The sequence below is a fragment of the Leptodactylus fuscus genome, chromosome 4, assembly GCF_031893055.1.
Source record: "Leptodactylus fuscus isolate aLepFus1 chromosome 4, aLepFus1.hap2, whole genome shotgun sequence".
Classification (NCBI taxonomy): domain Eukaryota; kingdom Metazoa; phylum Chordata; class Amphibia; order Anura; family Leptodactylidae; genus Leptodactylus; species Leptodactylus fuscus.
In genome coordinates this window covers 215,294,122-215,318,613 of record NC_134268.1, presented here as the reverse complement: position 1 = coordinate 215,318,613, position 24,492 = coordinate 215,294,122, and the positions used below count along the sequence as shown (strand labels likewise).

The window sequence follows — 24,492 nt, the reverse complement described above, 5'->3', positions numbered from 1 at the left end:
ATGGGGTCAGGCAAGGGGTTGTGATTATAAGCTCAGACACTGAGATGGGAACTCTTAATCATACCCCCTTGCCTATTGCGCCCTGACCCCACCCGCTTGACATTAGGGAGTCTAGTTAGCGTATCAGTCACCAACCTTTTGGATGGCGATTACACGTTCCTGTCTACTACTCCTCACTACCATGCACCCCAGAGAAGGTCTATTTAGATAACCTCATCTGGCATCGCCATACACAGATCCTGCTCAGGGAAAACATCTTTTTTGGGGGCCAGGAGAGCTCTCACAATGAAGTGGATAAATCACCTCATGTCTTCACCAGGTGAAAAGTCAGCAAAGTAGTTTCATACAAAAAAAGGGGCTCAGTGGTTAGCACTGCAGCCTTACAGTGCTGGAGTCCTGGGTTCGAATCCTGCCAGGAACAACATCTGCAAGGAGTTTGTATGTTCTCTCCATGTTTGCGTGGATTTCCTCCAATACTACAAAGACATACTGATAGGGGAAAAAAAATGTACATTGTGATTCCTACATGGGGCTCACCATCTACATAACCCCCTCCCCCCAAAAAAAAACAAAACAAAAACAAAGGCCTTTTTTTCCAGATACATGAAATTGTTCTTATCTATGAAATCCCAGGGGGTATTTTTCTATAAAATAATAAGGATAGTTTCAGCTTTATTTCGATATTGCTGGTATATTCTGTAGTGAATGAAATGCAGAGAACCAACGAACACAGAAAATAACATTAGTGATTGTTAATGCCGAAATCACACCTGGCCCCTCCCCCCCCCCCTCTTCAAAGGAGCGGCCACGATGTGCGGCCATATACACAATGGCCAGTGTATACGTGGGTACTGAGGAAGGACGCCGTGCATCCTACAGAGGCGGCAGCATCGCAATACAGATGACATTGTATACAGACCCTGCTTATCAGAGGACGCGTTATATTCTGAAAAATACCTCAGAGCTGCATTCACAAAGCTACTGGTCAGACAGAAGTCAGCATGAATCCCATCTACTTTGCAAGTACTGTACAACACAGTGATTTTTCCTGCGGTGTGCCCGGCCCGTGGGTGGGGTGTAAAAACATCACTTCCCCAGAACAAGCTCTAGGTAGCTAGTAGGGATTATTACAAGAATGCACCTCCGAAACCTGCAGAATAGTGAGTGCAGCTCTGCAGTACAGTGACTGTACTTCAGTATAGTGAGTGCAGCTCTGGAGTATCATACACAATGTAACTCAGAATCAATACAGTAAGTTCAGCTCTGAAGTATTATGCAGGATGTAACTCAGGCTTAGTACATGGCGATCCAACAGCTGAATAGTGAGTGCAGCTCTGAAGTACAGTGACTGTACTTCAGTATAGAGAGTGCAGCAATGGAGTATCATACACAATGTAACTCAGAATCAATACAGTAAGTGCAGCTCTGAAGTATTATGCAGGATGTAACTCAGAATTAGTACATGGCGATCCCGACAGCTGAATAGTGAGTGCAGCTCTGGAGTATCATACACAATGTAACTCAGAATCAATACAGTAAGTACAGCTCCGAAGCATTATGCAGGATGTAACTCAGGATTAGTACATGGTGATCCCGACAGCAGAATAGTGAGTGCAGCTCTGAAGTAGAATACAGAATGTAACTGGGATCAATACAGCGAATGCAGCTCTGAAGCATAATACACAATGTAACATTATTGAGTTCCGGTTTAGTATTACAGAAGGTAAGAAGTAACATTATCCAATCCTCCACTCTACTGCCAATGAAATGTACATTAGGAAGGTTCCACCCCTGTACCTCAGCGCCACCATTGTCCTCTAATAAAATAAATATTTCTCTTCCTCAGTAGCGGGTGGTAAGTGAATGAGGACGCGCAATGGGTCAGCACACACAATGGCGGTGCAATTAGGATGAAGCCATTAGTAGGCAGTCCCCTTCTTCTGATGACAGCAGCACAAACATGATGAGAACTGATCACACATATAAAGTGCATGAACAGGTGAGAAGAGCGGCGGCGGTGGCGAGGACTCAGAGTCCGCACAGCACAGAGTTCTCCAGGGTGAAGTCATAATGGAATCTGGCGAAAGTCTCATCTGGGCTGTACACGGGGACCGGCTCGGGAAGCTCCTGGCAGATGTTCTGGACCTCCTGGACATGGGGCGCCAGGATGAAGGGGATGTCATTCAGCAAATCGGCCATGGCGGAGCTTCCATCGGAGACCTGACTGGTCAGCTTAGGAGCGCCGGAGTTATTGCTGTTCACCTGCGAGAAGTTTCCTGGCGGCAACTGAAAGATAAAGGTAAAAGCAGATGAGAAATAAATGCTGTAAATACTGCGGAACATGGTGACAAGAATCATAAGATACAAAGGATCGATAGTTCTCACTGCACACACTGAAGCAAATTACACAAATCGCATCCATCATGGCCGCACATTGCGTTACTGTAACTGCAACATTCAGCCTCCCATTGATTTTAATGAGTTACGTGCGATAAACGCAACCCATTGATGTCAATAGAATTCTGTTCTGTAGCACTGATTCTTACGCGAGTTATTGTGCCAGAATCAGCGCCACGTTACATCATGTGAATGCCACCTGAAGACACAGCAGACATCATATTCTGTTACTCTGCCTATGACCACTACTGCCCCCTGCTGAGAAATAACCTTTAAATCAACTGAAGTCAAGGAGGAGAAGGTAGCGGATAACTGCCTGCACAGACATCCATCTCACACCAACTACTACAATACTACCTCCATTATACAAGAATATAACTACTATAATACTGCTCCTATGTACAAGAATATAACTACTATAATACTGCTCCTATGTACAAGAATATAACTACTATAATACTACTCCTATGTACAAGAATATAACTACTATAATACTACTCCTATGTACAAGAATATAACTACTATAATACTACTCCTATGTGCAAGAATATAACTACTATAATACTGCTTCTATGTACAAGAATATAACTACTATAATACTACTCCTATGTACAAGAATATAACTACTATAATACTGCTCCTATGTACAAGAATATAACTACTATAATACTGCTTCTATGTACAAGAATATAACTACTATAATACTACTCCTATGTACAAGAATATAACTACTATAATACTGCTCCTATGTACAAGAATATAACTACTATAATACTACTCCTATGTACAAGAATATAACTACTATAATACTACTCCTATGTACAAGAATATAACTACTATAATACTACTCCTATGTACAGGAATATAACTACTATAATACTACTCCTATGTACAAGAATATAACTACTATAATACTACTCCTATGTACAAGAATATAACTACTATAATACTACCTCCTATGTACAAGAATATAACTACTATAATACTACCCCTATGTACAAGAATATAACTACTATAATACTGCTCCTATGTACAAGAATATAACTACTATAATACTGCTCCTATGTACAAGAATATAACTACTATAATACTGCTCCTATGTACAAGAATATAACTACTATAATACTGCTGCCCCTATGTACAAGAATATAACTACTATAATACTACTCCTATATACAAGAATATAACTACTATAATACTACTCCTATGTACAAGAATATAACTACTATAATACTACTCCTATATACAAGAATATAACTACTATAATACTACTCCTATGTACAAGAATATAACTACTATAATACTGCTGCCCCTATGTACAAGAATATAACTACTATAATACTGCTGCCCCTATGTACAAGAATATAACTACTATAATACTACGCCTATGTACAATAATATAACTACTATAATACTGCTCCTATGTACAAGAATATAACCACTATAATACTGCTCCTATGTACAAGAATATAACTACTATAATACTACCTCCTATGTACAAGAATATAACTACTATAATACTACCTCCTATGTACAAGAATATAACTACTATAATACTACTGCTATGTACAAGAATATAACTACTATAATACTACCTCCTATGTACAAGAATATAACTACTATAATACTGCTCCTATGTACAAGAATATAACTACTATAATACTGCTCCTATGTACAAGAATATAACTACTATAATACTACTCCTATGTACAAGAATATAACTACTATAATACTGCTCCTATGTACAAGAATATAACTACTATAATACTACTCCTATGTACAAGAATATAACTACTATAATACTGCTCCTATGTACAAGAATATAACTACTATAATACTGCTCCTATGTACAAGAATATAACTACTATAATACTACTCCTATGTACAAGAATATAACTACTATAATACTACTCCTATGTACAAGAATATAACTACTATAATACTACTCCTATGTACAAGAATACAACTACTATAATACTGCTGCCCCTATGTACAAGAATATAACTACTATAATACTACACCTATATACAAGAATATAACTACTATAATACTACTCCTATGTACAAGAATATAACTACTATAATACTACTCCTATGTACAAGAATATAACTACTATAATACTGCTCCTATGTACAAGAATATAACTACTATAATACTACTCCTATGTACAAGAATATAACTACTATAATACTGCTCCTATGTACAAGAATATAACTACTATAATACTACTCCTATGTACAAGAATATAACTACTATAATACTGCTCCTATGTACAAGAATATAACTACTATAATACTACTCCTATGTACAAGAATATAACTACTATAATACTGCTCCTATGTACAAGAATATAACTACTATAATACTACTCCTATGTACAAGAATATAACTACTATAATACTGCTCTTATGTACAAGAATATAACTACTATAATACTACTCCTATGTACAAGAATATAACTACTATAATACTACCTCCTATGTACAAGAATATAACTACTATAATACTACCCCTATGTACAAGAATATAACTACTATAATACTGCTCCTATGTACAAGAATATAACTACTATAATACTGCTCCTATGTACAAGAATATAACTACTATAATACTGCTCCTATGTACAAGAATATAACTACTATAATACTGCTGCCCCTATGTACAAGAATATAACTACTATAATACTACTCCTATATACAAGAATATAACTACTATAATACTACTCCTATGTACAAGAATATAACTACTATAATACTGCTGCCCCTATGTACAAGAATATAACTACTATAATACTGCTGCCCCTATGTACAAGAATATAACTACTATAATACTACGCCTATGTACAATAATATAACTACTATAATACTACTCCTATGTACAAGAATATAACCACTATAATACTGCTCCTATGTACAAGAATATAACTACTATAATACTACCTCCTATGTACAAGAATATAACTACTATAATACTACCTCCTATGTACAAGAATATAACTACTATAATACTACTGCTATGTACAAGAATATAACTACTATAATACTACCTCCTATGTACAAGAATATAACTACTATAATACTGCTCCTATGTACAAGAATATAACTACTATAATACTGCTCCTATGTACAAGAATATAACTACTATAATACTACTCCTATGTACAAGAATATAACTACTATAATACTGCTCCTATGTACAAGAATATAACTACTATAATACTACTCCTATGTACAAGAATATAACTACTATAATACTGCTCCTATGTACAAGAATATAACTACTATAATACTGCTCCTATGTACAAGAATATAACTACTATAATACTACTCCTATGTACAAGAATATAACTACTATAATACTACTCCTATGTACAAGAATATAACTACTATAATACTACTCCTATATACAAGAATACAACTACTATAATACTGCTGCCCCTATGTACAAGAATATAACTACTATAATACTACACCTATATACAAGAATATAACTACTATAATACTACTCCTATGTACAAGAATATAACTACTATAATACTACTCCTATGTACAAGAATATAACTACTATAATACTGCTCCTATGTACAAGAATATAACTACTATAATACTACTCCTATGTACAAGAATATAACTACTATAATACTGCTCCTATGTACAAGAATATAACTACTATAATACTACTCCTATGTACAAGAATATAACTACTATAATACTGCTCCTATGTACAAGAATATAACTACTATAATACTGCTCCTATGTACAAGAATATAACTACTATAATACTACTCCTATGTACAAGAATATAACTACTATAATACTACTCCTATGTACAAGAATATAACTACTATAATACTACTCCTATATACAAGAATACAACTACTATAATACTACTCCTATGTACAAGAATACAACTACTATAATACTGCTGCCCCTATGTACAAGAATATAACTACTATAATACTACACCTATATACAAGAATATAACTACTATAATACTACTCCTATGTACAAGAATATAACTACTATAATACTACTCCTATGTACAAGAATATAACTACTATAATACTACTCCTATGTACAAGAATATAACTACTATAATACTGCTCCTATGTACAAGAATATAACTACTATAATACTGCTCCTATGTACAAGAATATAACTACTATAATACTGCTCCTATGTACAAGAATATAACTACTATAATACTGCCTCCTATGTACAAGAATATAACTATTATAATACTGCTGCCCCTATGTACAAGAATATAACTACTATAATACTACTCCTATGTACAAGAATATAACTACTATAATACTGCTCCTATGTACAAGAATATAACTACTATAATACTGCCTCCTATGTACAAGAATATAACTATTATAATACTGCTGCCCCTATGTACAAGAATATAACTACTATAATACTACTCCTATGTACAAGAATATAACTACTATAATACTGCCTCCTATGTACAAGAATATAACTATTATAATACTGCTGCCCCTATGTACAAGAATATAACTACTATAATACTACTCCTATGTACAAGAATATAACTACTATAATACTATCTCCTATGTACAAGAATATAACTACTATAATACTGCTCCTATGTACAAGAATATAACTACTATAATACTACTCCTATGTACAAGAATATAACTACTATAATACTACTCCTATGTACAAGAATATAACTACTATAATACTGCTCCTATGTACAAGAATATAACTACTATAATACTACTCCTATGTACAAGAATATAACTACTATAATACTACTCCTATGTACAAGAATATAACTACTATAATACTACTACTATATACAAGAATATAACAGAATATAGCAGAATAGTGAGCGCAGCTCTGGAGTATAATACAGGATAAGTAATGTAATGTATGTACACAGTGACTGTACCAGCAGAATAGTGAGCGCAGCTCTGGAGTATAATACAGGATAAGTAATGTAATGTATGTACACAGTGACTGTACCAGCAGAATAGTGAGTACAGCTCTGGGGTATAATACAGGATAAGTAATGTAATGTATGTACACAGTGACTGTACCAGCAGAATAGTGAGCGCAACTCTGGAGTATAATACAGGATAAGTAATGTAATGTATGTACATAGTGACTCCACCAGCAGAATAGTGAGTGCAGCTCTGGAGTATAATACAGTATAAGTAATGTAATGTATGTACACAGTGACTGTACCAGCAGAATAGTGAGCGCAGCTCTGGAGTATAATACAGGATAAGTAATGTAATGTATGTACACAGTGACTGCACCAGCAGAATAGTGAGCGCAGCTCTGGAGTATAATACAGGATAAGTAATGTAATGTATGTACACAGTGACTGCACCAGCAGAATAGTGAGCGCAGCTCTGGAGTATAATACAGGATAAGTAATGTAATGTATGTACACAGTGACTGTACCAGCAGAATAGTGAGCGCAGCTCTGGAGTATAATACAGGATAAGTAATGTAATGTATGTACACAGTGACTGTACTCTTTATGAAGATTACTTTGTATATAATCTGAGGGGTAGAACAGTTGAGAGTTAACAGGAAATCTCTTATTCCTGCACTCTGCAGACGGTAGTATACATGTAATCCTGTATGTGATATCTACACCAGATGAATTCAGTTATGCAGAGGTTTCTCGACATAAGAATTCCTTGAGTCGTCCATGCTCCAAGAACCCCGGCGACGCCGCTCACTTGAAGCTCACACACTTCCATTATTCATTGACCTTTCTTGGATTCCAAAGCTTTTAATTCTGAAAGGCTCGGGGAACTTGGCCGCAGACCAAAGCCAAAAAGCATTGCTGTAGATCCTGAGGACAAGCGCGGCGTCTACATTACCTGGTAAGGCAGATTGTAGGAGAGATCGCTCCCAGGAAACGGGGGTGCGCTGTCTCTGCGCTCTGCGGGGGTCTGTCCTGTACAAGACACAAAGGAACGTTACATGAGCCCAATCTCAGGGTGAAGCCAAAATCTGATACTCTCAGAGGTACAGCAGTAATCTGGTGGGGGGAGGATTAGGAGATTATCTGGAATACTGGGTTACCTGTACGGGGTAGAAACCTGCGGGGAAGAGACGAACATAAAATCTGCTGCCATCCTTTGTATATTATGTGGGAGAACCCCGATTTGTGGCCTCAAGCAAGTGCTGGACTATCAGAAGAGGGAGAAAAGACTGTTGGAGATTTGTTAGATTGAATGTATAAACCCTTAAAGGGGTTTTACATGCATTAAAGGGGTTGTCAGGGAGTATAATATTGTTTTCTGTGACCTCTTCATTATTTATCAAGAACAGCGCCATGCCTTGTGTAGTGGCTGTGCTTGGTATTGCAGTCCGGCACCATCTCATTCTCATTTGGCCATGTGACCAATGGAGGTGATGGTACAGGCATGAGAAGGGGATTATGGCTCCAGACAACCCCTCTAATCAAGTCTCTAACCCCAGTGATAGTACTTGGAGAAGTCAATCAGAAGTGGAATACCCCTTTAAACTGTCTGTTCTCTTTACAAAACCCATTTTCATGCCCTGTAATGTGGGGGAGGGGGGTCCTCTGTTCTGGATCGTGCTCTCGTGGTCAGTGATGAGAAAGTTTCTCTGTCCTGTCCTACATTAATGTGAATGGACACAGTGTAATGCCACATTTCTCCTGTGGTGGCGCTGCCAGTTTTCCTTACGAATCACAGCTGATGGCTCGGAGACTTTGGTGCTGGGCTTATTATCATGGGATCCATCTTACAAGTCGGGATTGTCTGAAGCAGAGAAGCTTTTACATCATTTTTGGCTTCTGGATCCAATAACAGTTTTGCTCCGGACGGCCCACATGGTCAGAACTTTATTTATCTTACTCCAGCACAGCTGTCCACGCCTTGTTTTATCTTGGCAGGATCATTTAGGACTTTCCTGGACTCTTGCACAGAGGATCTATCCTTAGGGTAGGTCATCAGTATCAAGTACATGGGTGTCTGAAACCTGGGGGGGGGGGGGAATCAGTGGTGCTTGTGTGAGGTCATGTGATGACACGTTCATCGGTCTCATGACCCGTTTATAGCGCAGTCCCATTCAAGCGCTGCAATACCAAGCACAACCACTATAGCATGTATGGCGCGGTGTTTATCAAAGGCAGGGGCAGGAATATTCCGCCATATTATAGTGTTGGGCACCAGTGGCGTAAGAATGGCGGGGCCCCATGGCGAACTTTTGAAATGCCCAACCCCTGACCGACACCGAAGGCCCTGACCTCCCGCCCCCCCACATTCCTGCGTGCTCTATTATCCCCCATAGTGGCCCCTGTACACAGTATTATCCCCCTATAGTGGCCCCTGCACACAGTATTATGCCCCATAGTGGCCCCTGCACACACTATTACACCCCATAGTGGCCCCTGCACACAGTATTATACCCCATAGTGGCCCCTGCACACAGTATTATCCCCCATAGTGGCCCCTGCACACAGTATTATGTCCCATAGTGGCCCCTGCACACAGTATTATGTCCCATAGTGGCCCCTGCACACAGTATTATCCCCCATAGTGGCCCCTGCACACACTATTACACCCCATAGTGGCCCCTGCACACACTATTACACCCCATAGTGGCCCCTGCACACACTATTACACCCCATAGTGGCCCCTGCACACACTATTACACCCCATAGTGGCCCCTGCACACACTATTACACCCCATAGTGGCCCCTGCACACACTATTACACCCCATAGTGGCCCCTGCACACACTATTACACCCCATAGTGTCTCCTGCACACAGTATTATCCCCCATAGTGGCCCCTGCACACAGTATTATCCCCCTATAGTGGCCCCTGCACACAGTATTATGCCCCATAGTGGCCCCTGCACACACTATTACACCCCATAGTGGCCCCTGCACACAGTATTATGCCCCATAGTGGCCCCTGCACACACTATTACACCCCATAGTGGCCCCTGCACACAGTATTACGCCCCATAGTGGCCCCTGTACACAGTATTATCCCCCTATAGTGGCCCCTGCACACAGTATTATACCCCATAGTGGCCCCTGCACACAGTATTATGTCCCATAGTGGCCCCTGCACACAGTATTATGTCCCATAGTGGCCCCTGCACACAGTATTATCCCCCTATAGTGGCCCCTGCACACAGTATTATGCCCCATAGTGGCCCCTGCACACAGTATTATGTCCCATAGTGGCCCCTGCACACAGTATTATGTCCCATAGTGGCCCCTGCACACAGTATTATGTCCCATAGTGGCCCCTGCACACAGTATTATGCCCCATAGTGGATCCTGCACACAGTATTATCCCCCATAGTGGCCCCTGCACACAGTATTATCCCCCATAGTGGCCCCTGCACACAGTATTATCCCCCATAGTGGCCCCTGCACACAGTATTATGCCCCATAGTGGCCCCTGCACACAGTATTATGCCCCATAGTGGCCCCTGCACACAGTATTATGTCCCATAGTGGCCCCTGCACACAGTATTATGTCCCATAGTGGCCCCTGCACACAGTATTATGTCCCTATAGTGGCCCCTGCACACAATATTATGCCCCATAGCGGCCCCTGCACACAGTATTATGCCCCATAGTGGCCCCTGTACACAGTATTATCCCCCATAGTGGCCCCTGCACACAGTATTATGTCCCATAGTGGCCCCTGCACACAGTATTATCCCCCTATAGTGGCCCCTGCACACAGTATTATGTCCCATAGTGGCCCCTACACACAGTATTATGTCCCATAGTGGCCCCTGCACACAGTATTATGTCCCATAGTGGCCCCTGCACACAGTATTATGTCCCATAGTGGCCCCTGCACACAGTATTATGTCCCATAGTGGCCCCTGCACACAGTATTATGTCCCATAGTGGCCCCTGCACACAGTATTACGTCCCATAGTGACCCCTGCACACAGTATTATGTCCCTATAGTGGCCCCTGCACACAGTATTATGCCCCATAATGAACAACCCTGAACAATTATTATACTCTTGGGTCTTTTCAGGCCCCAGAGTATAATAATCAGAGGGGGAAGGGGGGATACCAACATAAAAAACACTGTAACTTACCTATCTCCGCCTCAGCTGCAGTCCTCAGTGGTGGTGTCGGCCATCTTCAATGACGTCCGGACGTCACATGACCCAGGCCCGCTCATGTGACGTCAAGGATGTCACACAACTAGGCCTGAAACCTGTCTGTAGAGGTAAGTAACACTATTTTTCATGTTCTCTTACCTCTCCGGGACCTCCGATCATTATATTCGGGGGTCTGAAAAGACCCCTGAGTATTATAATAGTACTTGTGGGGCCCACAGCATCACTTACCAATCCCGGCCCCTGCCAGGATCGGTAAGTAAATAGGGTCAGTTACTGGCTGGAGTAAAGGCCTATTGAGAAAAAAAAACAAAAAAAACCCAGCGGTAGTGGCTGCCGCCGGGCCCCTGATGTCCCGGGCCCTGTGGCAGCCGCTACCCCGGTAGTTCCGCTCCTGTTTGGCATGCTGCAGCAGTGTTATAGACCGGCAGCAGGTGTAGTGGCCCTTTAAGTATATCGCCATGTATACATTCCATAATAAGCCCTGCCGGTGTCTCTGACGTAGGTTGAGCCTGCAGAAGACAAAACCATGAACCCTACACATACAGCGCAGTGTAAACACTGACCTCCCAGGCATCCCGCTTCAGCAGGACTGCTTTGTACGTTCTGTTGCTGGTGTACTGCTCTCTGACCCATCAGACCGGGCGCTTACCTCCATTGCTCCATGGTCCAGACCTGATGCGCCGAGGCAGTCTATAGGGGTCACGCTTATCTACTGACACCTTTCTATCGTGGAAAGTAGGACGTTTTTCAGCAATTTATACTTTACAGTAGCAGTGTGTGCTGTGGGTCTGGAATCTAGAGCAGACAGCGCCCACTGCAGGTGAAATATGGTATTACACGACGTCCACATGCAGAATGCCAGACGGGTTAGAGGTCCGTATTGGAAAAAGTTACCAGAATTGACTCCAAATAGAATTTTGGTACAGGTAGAGACTCCCTTTAAATGCTGGCCAATAATAAAGTCCTTGATTTTGGATATTGATGCTTAACACTAAAAGTGCTGCCCCCTGGGGATACGACCTGGGCCTGCAGATAGAATGGAGCCTTCCTGGGAGTAGACACCATGGAAATCCACCAAATACTGAGAAATCGTAACATAAGAAACTCAAATAATCTGCAAATCATCAGCACAGCTAATCTCCGGATCAGACGTCTCCTTAGAATTTACTTAAGATTACGAACATTTGTTTGCAATAAATGTTGATTAGTTGGGATTAGTCTATAGTATGTTTGCTGTACATGGGCGTGTGTGATGTCAGATGGGGTGGAGACTAAATATGGGTGTGTGATGTCAGAGGGGGAGGAGACTAAATATGGGCTTGTATGTGATGTCAGATGGGGTGGAGACTAAATATGGGCGTGTGTGATGTCAGAGGGGGTGGAGACTAAATATGGCCGTGTGTGATGTCAGAAGGGGTGGAGACTAAATATGGCCGTGTGTGATGTCAGAAGGGGTGGAGACTAAATATGGCCGTGTGTGATGTCAGAAGGGGTGGAGACTAAATATGGGTGTGTGATGTCAGAGGGGGAGGAGACTAAATATGGCCTTGTATGTGATGTCAGAGGGGGTGGAGACTAAATATGGGCGTGTGTGATGTCAGAGGGGGTGGAGACTAAATATGGCCGTGTGTGATGTCAGAAGGGGTGGAGACTAAATATGGCCGTGTGTGATGTCAGAAGGGGTGGAGACTAAATATGGGTGTGTGATGTCAGAGGGGGAGGAGACTAAATATGGGCTTGTATGTGATGTCAGATGGGGTGGAGACTAAATATGGGCGTGTGTGATGTCAGAGGGGCTGGAGACTAAATATAGGCTTGTGTGTGATGTCAGAGGGGGTGGAGACTAAATATGGGCTTGTGTGTGATGTCAGAGGGGGTGTAGCCCAAGTATGGGCTAGTGTGTGATGTCAGATGGGGGTGGATACTAAATATGGGTGTGTGTGATGTCAGAGGGGGTGGAGACTAAATATGGGCTTGTGTGTGATGTCAGATGGAGGTGGAGACTAAATATTGGCTTGTGTGTGATGTCAGAAGGGGTGGAGACTAAATATGGGCTTGTGTGTGATGTCAGATGGAGGTGGAGACTAAATATTGGCTTGTGTGTGATGTCAGAAGGGGTGGAGACTAAATATGGGCTTGTGTGTGATGTCAGATGGAGGTGGAGACTAAATATTGGCTTGTGTGTGATGTCAGAAGGGGTGGAGACTAAATATGGCCTTGTATGTGATGTCAGAGGGGGTGGAGACTAAATATGGGCGTGTGTGATGTCAGAGGGGGTGGAGACTAAATATGGCCGTGTGTGATGTCAGAGGGGGTGGAGACTAAATATGGGCTGGTGTGTGATGTCAGAGGGGTGGAGACTAAATATGGGCTTGTGTGTGATGTCATAGGGGTGGAGACTAAATATGGCCGTGTGTGATGTCAGAAGGGGTGGAGACTAAATATGGGTGTGTGATGTCAGAGGGGGAGGAGACTAAATATGGGCTTGTATGTGATGTCAGATGGGGTGGAGACTAAATATGGGCGTGTGTGATGTCAGAGGGGGTGGAGACTAAATATGGGCTTGTGTGTGATGTCAGATGGAGGTGGAGACTAAATATTGGCTTGTGTGTGATGTCAGAAGGGGTGGAGACTAAATATGGCCTTGTATGTGATGTCAGAGGGGGTGGAGACTAAATATGGGCGTGTGTGATGTCAGAGGGGGTGGAGACTAAATATGGCCGTGTGTGATGTCAGAGGGGGTGGAGACTAAATATGGGCTGGTGTGTGATGTCAGAGGGGTGGAGACTAAATATGGGCTTGTGTGTGATGTCATAGGGGTGGAGACTAAATATGGGCGTGTGTGATGTCAGAGGGGGTGGAGACTAAATAATGGATTGTGTGTGATGTCAAAGGGGCGGAGACTAAATATAAGCTTGTGTGTGATGTCAGGGGGTGGAGACTAAATATAGGCTTGTATGTGATGTCAGAGGGGGTGTAGCCCAAGTATGGGCTTGTGTGTGATGTCAGATGGGGGTGGAGACAAATATGGGCTTGTGTGTGACGTCATAGGGGAGGAAGCCATACAGGAGGTTATGTGTGATGTCAGAGGGGGGTGTAGACCAAATATGGGCTTGTGTGTGATGTCAGATGGGGTAGAGACTATACATGTGTGATGTCGGGGGGGGGGGGGATACAGGGTGTAGTGTAGAGGTGTGAGAGGAGGGTGGAGAGCATACAGGGGGATGTGTGTGATGTCAGAGGGAGGTGGAGACCGTACATGGGGCCACCTTGGATGTCAGAGAGAAGACGCACAGTGGGCCATGTGTGATATCAGAGAGGCTGATGTCAGAGGGAGATGGAAAACAAACAAGGGGCAATGTGTGACATCAGAGGGGATGGTGAACATGGACAGGGTGACGGTGAAGTCCACATGGGGGTGGAGAACATACAAGAAGATGGCTACTAACAGGTCGCCTAGCAGGGACTCAATCCTCAGGACTGCTGAAATACTCCTGGACAATCCCCCATACAAGGAGCAAAACCGCAAGGAAATACATATGGACAGCAGCGCGGCAACACACGAAAAACAGCAAATCCGTTTTCTCTTCTTCTCCTCATTCACATCAATACAGAAAACCCCAATTAGCTGCCAGGAATATGATATAGTGGTGAGGAGAGCGCCGTCCTCCATACTCGTGTCAGTGACTACATGTATACCAGGTCTGGAGTCACTGACTGTCCTATGGGGCTATGCCGTACAGAGTGGAAGGATTGGGTATACGGTATATACTCCCACCTGATCCGTGTTATTCCAGAAGCACATTAGGGGTGAAGCAGATGATAAAAAGTTAATATGTCCAGTTATTCCAGCTATTTCACATGGTTCAGCTTAGTGAATCACGCTGCGGTACGTTTCCAGAGACAGTATCATCAGAAGCTTAATCACTAGGCGGTATTTCAGGAATTTCATTCCAAATTTAGGGTAACAGGTTTGGGACCTTTGGTCAAATGGCTTCACTGTACTCTGCTGCACATATCATGGACAGCATATTAAAGGGGTATTCCGCCACTGGACACGTCTGACAGATCAGGGCCCCACCTATGTCTAGAATGGTGCCACAGCCAATTTGAAAGCAGATGTGACCACGCACGTGTGACTACCACTCCTACGGGAGAGCACCGAGCATGTGTAAGATGGAATACCCCTTTAAAGATCAGCAGGGTTGCTGGTAAGAAGAGGCGGAGCTTTCATATGTTGCTTGGCAAACAGCCCGGCCCCCATTGGTGACTACCCTGGATCTCCATAATCTAGATCAGGTCCAATGTGATCACCAACTTGACTGGATACAGTTGTAACAAAACCTCAGCTGTGTAAAAGTTTTCAGGGTTCCATGTACTGAGAGCAAACACTAGAAAGTTCCAGAACATTTCCATTCTGCAGTTAAAGGCCATGTCCACCTTTGCAAACCTTCGTATCCTTCGCTCGATGCGTATAAAATGAAGAACGGATTTTGATTCATTACGACTTATTGTAAACTTGATTTGTTCTTCATTTTAGACCGATCGTCACGCTAAAGACATGCGGCAGCGAAGGTGGACATCGCCTTTAAGAAACCGTGGAGTGGATTAAATGGCCGCTGCCTGCTCGGTGCCAGATCGGCATGAAAAGCTGATCCTGTCCTGGACAAACAGGTTCCTAACAATGTCATAGACTGGAACGTAAACAGAAGGAAATCTCTGCCGCCACAATGAGACGGATTTTGTTCTGTGCGACTTTCACAATGTGTAAGGTGAGCTCTGACATTGGGGCGGGGGCGGCTGATATCAGACGGATGGAGCTTTGGCCATACATGACACGAGGGAGACATCATGGGGGACAGGGACTTCTCCAAACTTCCTATCGTTCCTGTGATGGTAGAGTCCTGCGGCCTCTCATTGGCCTCGAGTGGCTGATAACAGAGAACAATAGCGTGCACGTGACTAAGCAGCAGATGGAAATCGGTTTAATGTCCATGTAAAGAATAGACGCGGTATAAGAGAAGGTCGGGGTTCTCCAAGGAGACGATGAGATTATACCGCACGTGGTTCTCTCTATAACAGATGGCATGGCGCCACCTTGTGGAAATAAGCACAACAGCCATCTGTTATATAGCAATATAGGGGCATGTGAACGTACCACTAGGCGTCTCTAGCAGATTCTGCGGCGACTTTGACCATTTTCTACAAAACTCTGAGATGATCTGAAAATTTGTAAAAATTGACAAATCCCCATTGACTGACACAGGGATTGTAATTGGTCGCAGGCCGTAACCCCTTAATGGGTGGACTAACGTGGCAGCCTGAACAGCCACTATGATCATGCTGTGGTCGTAGACCCTGGTGATCAAAGAGTTAAACCGCCATAAAGCGAGAGGCTGCTGACAGCTAGCGCTCAGTCAGAGGACAAAGGACCTTCAGAAGATGGCAAGGGGACGTCAGAGGGTTAAAACCTGCAACAGATCTGAACGCGGCCTTATAGAATGCCAATTTACCTATCGGTATAGGGGAAAAAAATTGTAATATAGTAAAATACGACACCAGTGGAAAGTCAAGAAATCTCAGAAATCTGTACAGGACTCAACAGTCTGTCTTACTGGGCACTTTAGTGGCCATAGGTTTAACCCTTTTGCTGCCAGGGTGTGCGGATAGAAGGTGGCTCTGATAGTCGGGACAGTTTTCACATACACACATAAAACCTACATACACTATGTGATCCAAAGTATCCAGACACCTAGCTGAAAATGACTTACAAGTTGGTGGCGCCCTCCATGGGTAATGCTGGATACAATATGGTGTTGGCCCACCCTTAGCCTTGATGACAGCTTCCACTCTCACAGGCAGACGTTCAATCAGGTGCTGGAAGGTTTCTTGGGGAATGGCAGCCCATTCTTCACGGAGTGCTGCACTGAGGAGAGGTATCCATGTAGGTAGGTGAGGCCTGGCACCAAGTCGGCATTCCAAAACATCCCAAAGGTGTTCTATAGGATTCAAGTCAGGACTGTGTGCAGGCCAGTCCATTACAGAGATGTTATTGTGGTGTAACCACTCCGCCACAGGCCGTGGAGTATGAACAGGGGCTCCATCGTGTTGTAAGATGCAATCGCCATCCCCGAATTGCTCTTCACCAGTGGGAAGCAAGAAGGTGTTTAATACATCAATGTAGGCCTGTGCTGTGATAGTGCCACGCAAAGCAACAAGGGGTGCAAGCCCCCTCCATGAAAAACACCACCACACCATAACATCACCGCCTCTGGATTTTACTGTTGGCACTACACACGCTGGCAGATGACGTTCACCGGGCATTCGCCATACCCACACCCTGCCATCGGATCGCCACATTGTGTACCGTGATTCGTCACTCCACACAACGTTTTTCCACTGTTCAATCGTCCAATGTTTACGCTCCTTACACCAAGCGAGGCGTCGTTTGGCATTGACCTGCATGATGTGCGGCACCCAATCACCTGACCACGTTCGAAGTCCGTGAGCTCCGCGGAGCGCCCCATTCTGCTCTCTCACGATGTCTAATGTCTACTGAGGTCGCTGATATGGAGGACCTGGCAGTAGGGGGCAGCACAATGCACCTAATAGGAAAAACTGATGTTTTTGGGGGTGTCTGGATACATTTGATCACATAGTGTACATAGACGCCCTAGCAGCAGACACCTGGCTATAAGTCACTGAATACTTTATATACGGGCGCCCTTGTGTCATTTAATTTCAGTGTTTTTTTTTTTGTTTTTTTTCCATAAATCGGTGTAAAACTTGATGTCTGTGTCTAAAAAGTGGAAAATAAGATGCATGGTGTCTAAGAATAACTCCTCCAGATGTGCAGCGTGTATACGGGCCATACATGACTAAGTCCACATCAAGGCTCAGCAACTTCCTCCATTACAGCTGTTGTTAAACTACAACTCTCAGCATGTTCTGGTCACTTCTATAAGAGTTCTAAGAACATCACAAGTAGCGTGCACACTGGGAGTTGCAATATCACAACAGCAGGCGCGCTGGAGATTGCTGACCCCTGGTCTACATCCACGGGTTTTCATAAAACCACTATGATGAGACATGACAGGGTTAACGTCTTAGGCCCCGTTCCCATAGAGTAACGCACCGCTTATTTAGACACGTAAACACATGTCAGAGCGAGGCGCTTCAAAACAGATCCCATTGACCTCAATGGGTGCCAGCTTACGCACACTACGCATTGAAATCAATGGGTTATAAAGCCTCCCATTGATTTCAAGGTGTAGTGCCCATAAGCCGGCACCCATTGAAGTCAATGGGATCTGTTTTGAAGCACCGCGTTACTCCGTGGGAATGGGGCCTTACTGACCAGTCTGTACGGACTCCTTGCTGTCCAGCCATGGATATGTTATTGATCTGTTCTGGCCATATTATTAGATACATCCAGGATTCCCCTCACCCCTTCCTATACTACTATAAACTCTATTGTGATATTTGGCTTCAGTTGGGGGTCACAGGATGCCCAGGAGCCTTTAGAGGTCATCAAACAAGATGGGCGTATATTAGTGCATAACATACAATGGGGCCCCTATGGAATCTGCAGCTCAGGAGTATCTCATCACACTTATTTTATTTTAATAGTCATCCCGGGACCCTCTAAGAATTAACCCATTTAACTAGAATGTTAAAAAGCAAAACAAAAACTATTGATCCCTTTCTGAGGGACGCCGAGTTCACACCAGCGCTTGCACTACCATCAGGGATTCCGTTCCCCTCTCCACATTAAATTTTTGTTTTTCAAATGGAAACTAGTGGAAACCACACGGACCCCATTATAGTCCATATTCGTTTCTGCGGGTAACTGCTTTTTTTTTTTTTTTAAAGTGGTTTAGGTTTCCATTCAGGGGGTCCCCAAGTGGACCCCATGAACAGAGACCGGAACAGAGACCGGAACAGAGACCGGAACAGAGACCGGAACAGAGACCGGAACAGAGACCGGAACAGAGACCGGAACAGAGACCGGAACAGAGACCGGAACAGAGACCGGAACAGAGACCGGAACAGAGACCGGAACAGAGACCGGAACAGAGACCGGAACAGAGACCGGAACAGAGACCGGAACAGAGACCGGAACAGAGACCGGAACAGAGACCGGAACAGAGACCGGAACAGAGACCCGAACAGAGACCCGAACAGAGACCCGAACAGAGACCCGAACAGAGACCCGAACAGAGACCCGAACAGAGACCCGAACAGAGACCCGAACAGAGACCCGAACAGAGACCCGAACAGAGACCCGAACAGAGACCCGAACAGAGACCCGAACAGAGACCCGAACAGAGACCCGAACAGAGACCCGAACAGAGACCCGAACAGAGACCCGAACAGAGACCCGAACAGAGACCCGAACAGAGACCCGAACAGAGACCCGAACAGAGACCCGAACAGAGACCCGAACAGAGACCCGAACAGAGACCCGAACAGAGACCCGAACAGAGACCCGAACAGAGACCCGAACAGAGACCCGAACAGAGACCCGAACAGAGACCCGAACAGAGACCCGAACAGAGACCCGAACAGAGACCCGAACAGAGACCCGAACAGAGACCCGAACAGAGACCCGAACAGAGACCCGAACAGAGACCCGAACAGAGACCCGAACAGAGACCCGAACAGAGACCCGAACAGAGACCCGAACAGAGACCCGAACAGAGACCCGAACAGAGACCCGAACAGAGACCCGAACAGAGACCCGAACAGAGACCCGAACAGAGACCCGAACAGAGACCCGAACAGAGACCCGAACAGAGACCCGAACAGAGACCCGAACAGAGACCCGAACAGAGACCCGAACAGAGACCCGAACAGAGACCCGAACAGAGACCCGAACAGAGACCCGAACAGAGACCCGAACAGAGACCCGAACAGAGACCCGAACAGAGACCCGAACAGAGACCCGAACAGAGACCCGAACAGAGACCCGAACAGAGACCCGAACAGAGACCCGAACAGAGACCCGAACAGAGACCCGAACAGAGACCCGAACAGAGACCCGAACAGAGACCCGAACAGAGACCCGAACAGAGACCCGAACAGAGACCCGAACAGAGACCCGAACAGAGACCCGAACAGAGACCCGAACAGAGACCCGAACAGAGACCCGAACAGAGACCCGAACAGAGACCCGAACAGAGACCCGAACAGAGACCCGAACAGAGACCCGAACAGAGACCCGAACAGAGACCCGAACAGAGACCCGAACAGAGACCCGAACAGAGACCCGAACAGAGACCCGAACAGAGACCCGAACAGAGACCCGAACAGAGACCCGAACAGAGACCCGAACAGAGACCCGAACAGAGACCCGAACAGAGACCCGAACAGAGACCCGAACAGAGACCCGAACAGAGACCCGAACAGAGACCCGAACAGAGACCCGAACAGAGACCCGAACAGAGACCCGAACAGAGACCCGAACAGAGACCCGAACAGAGACCCGAACAGAGACCCGAACAGAGACCCGAACAGAGACCCGAACAGAGACCCGAACAGAGACCCGAACAGAGACCCGAACAGAGACCCGAACAGAGACCCGAACAGAGACCCGAACAGAGACCCGAACAGAGACCCGAACAGAGACCCGAACAGAGACCCGAACAGAGACCCGAACAGAGACCCGAACAGAGACCCGAACAGAGACCCGAACAGAGACCCGAACAGAGACCCGAACAGAGACCCGAACAGAGACCCGAACAGAGACCCGAACAGAGACCCGAACAGAGACCCGAACAGAGACCCGAACAGAGACCCGAACAGAGACCCGAACAGAGACCCGAACAGAGACCCGAACAGAGACCCGAACAGAGACCCGAACAGAGACCCGAACAGAGACCCGAACAGAGACCCGAACAGAGACCCGAACAGAGACCCGAACAGAGACCCGAACAGAGACCCGAACAGAGACCCGAACAGAGACCCGAACAGAGACCCGAACAGAGACCCGAACAGAGACCCGAACAGAGACCCGAACAGAGACCCGAACAGAGACCCGAACAGAGACCCGAACAGAGACCCGAACAGAGACCCGAACAGAGACCCGAACAGAGACCCGAACAGAGACCCGAACCAGGCCTAACAATACCATGAAAGAAACAGAACTCCGGTATAGAGATAGCCGTCACATACCAAAACAACTCCCCTCCACCTATAGGCAGATTACAGCACAGGCCTCACACATGTGAGCAGGATTGACAAATAATTAACCCTTCCTAACATGTGACTGTCAAAAACAGTTGCACATGTCAAGGACAAATGGAACCGTGCAAGGTGCACTGGAATAAGCAGCAAATAAGAATTTGGTAATGGTCTTTATATAGAAGGAAAAGGGGCGACTCTGCACCCTAGGGCGCCTACTAGACCGGATTTACTGAGTGTAAGCATCTGTCCTCCTTGTTTAACCTGATTCTACGGCTTCTATGTAGAATCAGGTCAGACTATGACATTAAGAAGTACCCCATAGTCCACTGACACAATGTCTATCGGTCACATGGCCATGCTACAGCTCAGTCCCATTCACCTAAATGGGGCTGAGCTGCAATACCAAGCACAACCACTATACAATGTGCAGCACTGTGCTTGGCAAGTAGTAAAGAGCTGCAGCGGTCTATTTCATCATTCTGAGATCTGACCGTGACAGGGACTGATCCAGGACTTTTGACCATAAAGTGAAAGTTGGGATCCTGGACTGTGCTGGGTTGTGCTTTCTTTCCAATGTTACTGTATATATAATATATATATATATATATATATATATATATATATATATATATGTCTAGGGGTCTCCATACTGGGGTGTCTTATGTCATGGGAGGGAAGGAATGAGCCAGAACCTTCTCTATGCTGACAATCTAGAGATGGATAGGAGCTGTCCTTGGTGGAGCCCCCCTTTAAGTACTCCAGTCTCTCTACAGAACAACCACTTACCTAAGAAAACAAAACCATCGGTCTCTTTGTCTGTCGTTACACTTTTCTTCGTATCTTGGCTTTTCCGGAAAAAGCTGAACATTGTGGAGCTTTACTGATGGCCCTTTAAAAGGAAAAAAAAAATTGTTTATTAAAACTTCAAAGCTGAAATTATGAGTTCATAGAGGATTCCACTTTTACTTTTCACGCGAATGATAGCAATACAGCGCCCCCTCGTGAACTGGATGACCCAACACCTCTGTATATTACTCCATTGCTATCTTACTCCATTGCCTAATTTAGAGAAGGATTTTCCACCTCTAAATCATCTCCAAAAACCAGTTAGCAAAGAACCCACATGGACCCCATACACTAGAATGGGATCCGTGTGTTTTCTGCGCGATGTCGGCACAAATCGTGCAGAGAGAAAACACATGGACCCCATTCTAGTCTATTGGGTCCGTGTGGTTTCTTTGCTAACTGGGTTATATTACGTTTGGTATTCTGTTTAGAGGGGACCCCAAGTGGACTCCCCAAACAGAATACTGAACGCAGACGGGAACCAGGCCTGACCCAGGATGACACGGCCGCCTTCTTCTCAGGAAGTGACCTCATACTCCACAGCTACAGTTCAGTCCCATTAAGATAAATGAGACTGAGTTGTAGAATGGCCACGTGACCAACACATGGGATGGAATCGCCTAAGAAGAAGCAGATTTTTGTTGCAGATTTTGTTTCGGTTTTCTGATCCAAAGCCAGGAGAGGATTTAACTAAAGAGAAAGCTCTTAGAACCTTGTAGATATTTCCCACTCCTGATTTGGGCTCCAAAAAAATGCAGCAAAATCTGCAACAACAAACTGCATTTTTGCAAAGTGGGGTATTCTGGTTACAACACACTAATGCTATCCACAGGGTAACGGATCACAGGTTAATAGGGGGAGATCCAATTACAAGTATAGGGGGGGGGGGTCTCATTCTCATGTCCAAATGGAGCAGCAGGCCGAGCATGCACGCTGCTCCTGGTTCATCAGTCATTCTATATGGTAATGCCCTGTTACCTCCAGCGGTCCCACAGAGAATGTGCATGCTCAGCCACCCGCTACAAGCAGATGGGGGACATATAGCCTACCACTAGAGGACGTCCTATAGGGCAGGACCCCGTTTCCTGTGGATAGGGGATAAGGTTACAATTTGTGATCAGACACTAAGAAGTATCACAATGAGCCAAGACGTTAGGATTTTGTAAGGGGTCACAGGGTAGATCGGTGAGGGTCTGACAGCGGACACCAATCCTGAGAATGGGCTGGGGTGTGACTTCGGCTATCTCTAGTGCACTCACTGGAGTGAATAGGTGCAAGCTGTACCCCCACCCTCAAGACACCCCGCGGTCTGACTGTAGCCACTATGCTATGTACAGAACACAATATAGATGAGAGATTTTTCGGTTTAACCCCTTGAAGCTTTACTATGTGACACATATACCGTAGCGCAGTCCAGCAATGACTCGAATGTGACCGTAACTGTGGGTGACATCCGCCAGTCATGTGACTTTCATCAGCCAATCGCAGAGGAAGGTGAACAATAGCCATTGCGCCACTTTTACTGGTCACTTCTAGCAGGAAGGTAAACAAGGCGACACTCCAAAGTAGTAAAAGGTGACAATTTGCCCAAATACCATGACAACCTGATACCAGCCACCCCCAGCCCCACTTACCTCAATGCCAGCCGCACCGGACACCTCCTCACTCTCCCTATACCACTAACCAGTTGTCACTCAAGTGACTAATCACAATGACGTCACTATCCCTAAATTACAAACTGCGCATGCGCCCCAGTCCAGCACAAAAATACTTCCCCCTTCCCTGTTACTAAGGTTCCCCGTCACCTTTAGTTCCTACTATAAAAATTCAATCCCTTCGTCACTTTACGGGCCCTGACTCTGTCATATCGATTATTTAACCATTTCACGCCTCTTCTGTATATTAAGAAATGGCTACGGACTAGAGCAAGCTGCACGTATAAACGT

The 24,492-nt window shown here is 44.6% G+C and overlaps 1 protein-coding gene across 1 annotated transcript; it reads right to left on the bottom strand.

Annotated features, from left to right (window-relative positions):
- Positions 1–670: 670 nt before the first annotated feature.
- Positions 671–24,267, bottom strand: UMAD1 (UBAP1-MVB12-associated (UMA) domain containing 1). The gene is made up of 4 exons (XM_075269894.1): positions 24,181–24,267; positions 22,487–22,589; positions 8,261–8,337; positions 671–2,286 (listed from the first exon to the last, which is right to left on the bottom strand). Exons 2-4 carry the CDS (start codon positions 22,566–22,568, stop codon positions 2,029–2,031), a joined length of 417 nt encoding a protein of 138 aa, XP_075125995.1. The 5' UTR covers positions 22,569–22,589; positions 24,181–24,267; the 3' UTR covers positions 671–2,028.
- Between the last annotated feature and the right edge of the window lie 225 nt (positions 24,268–24,492).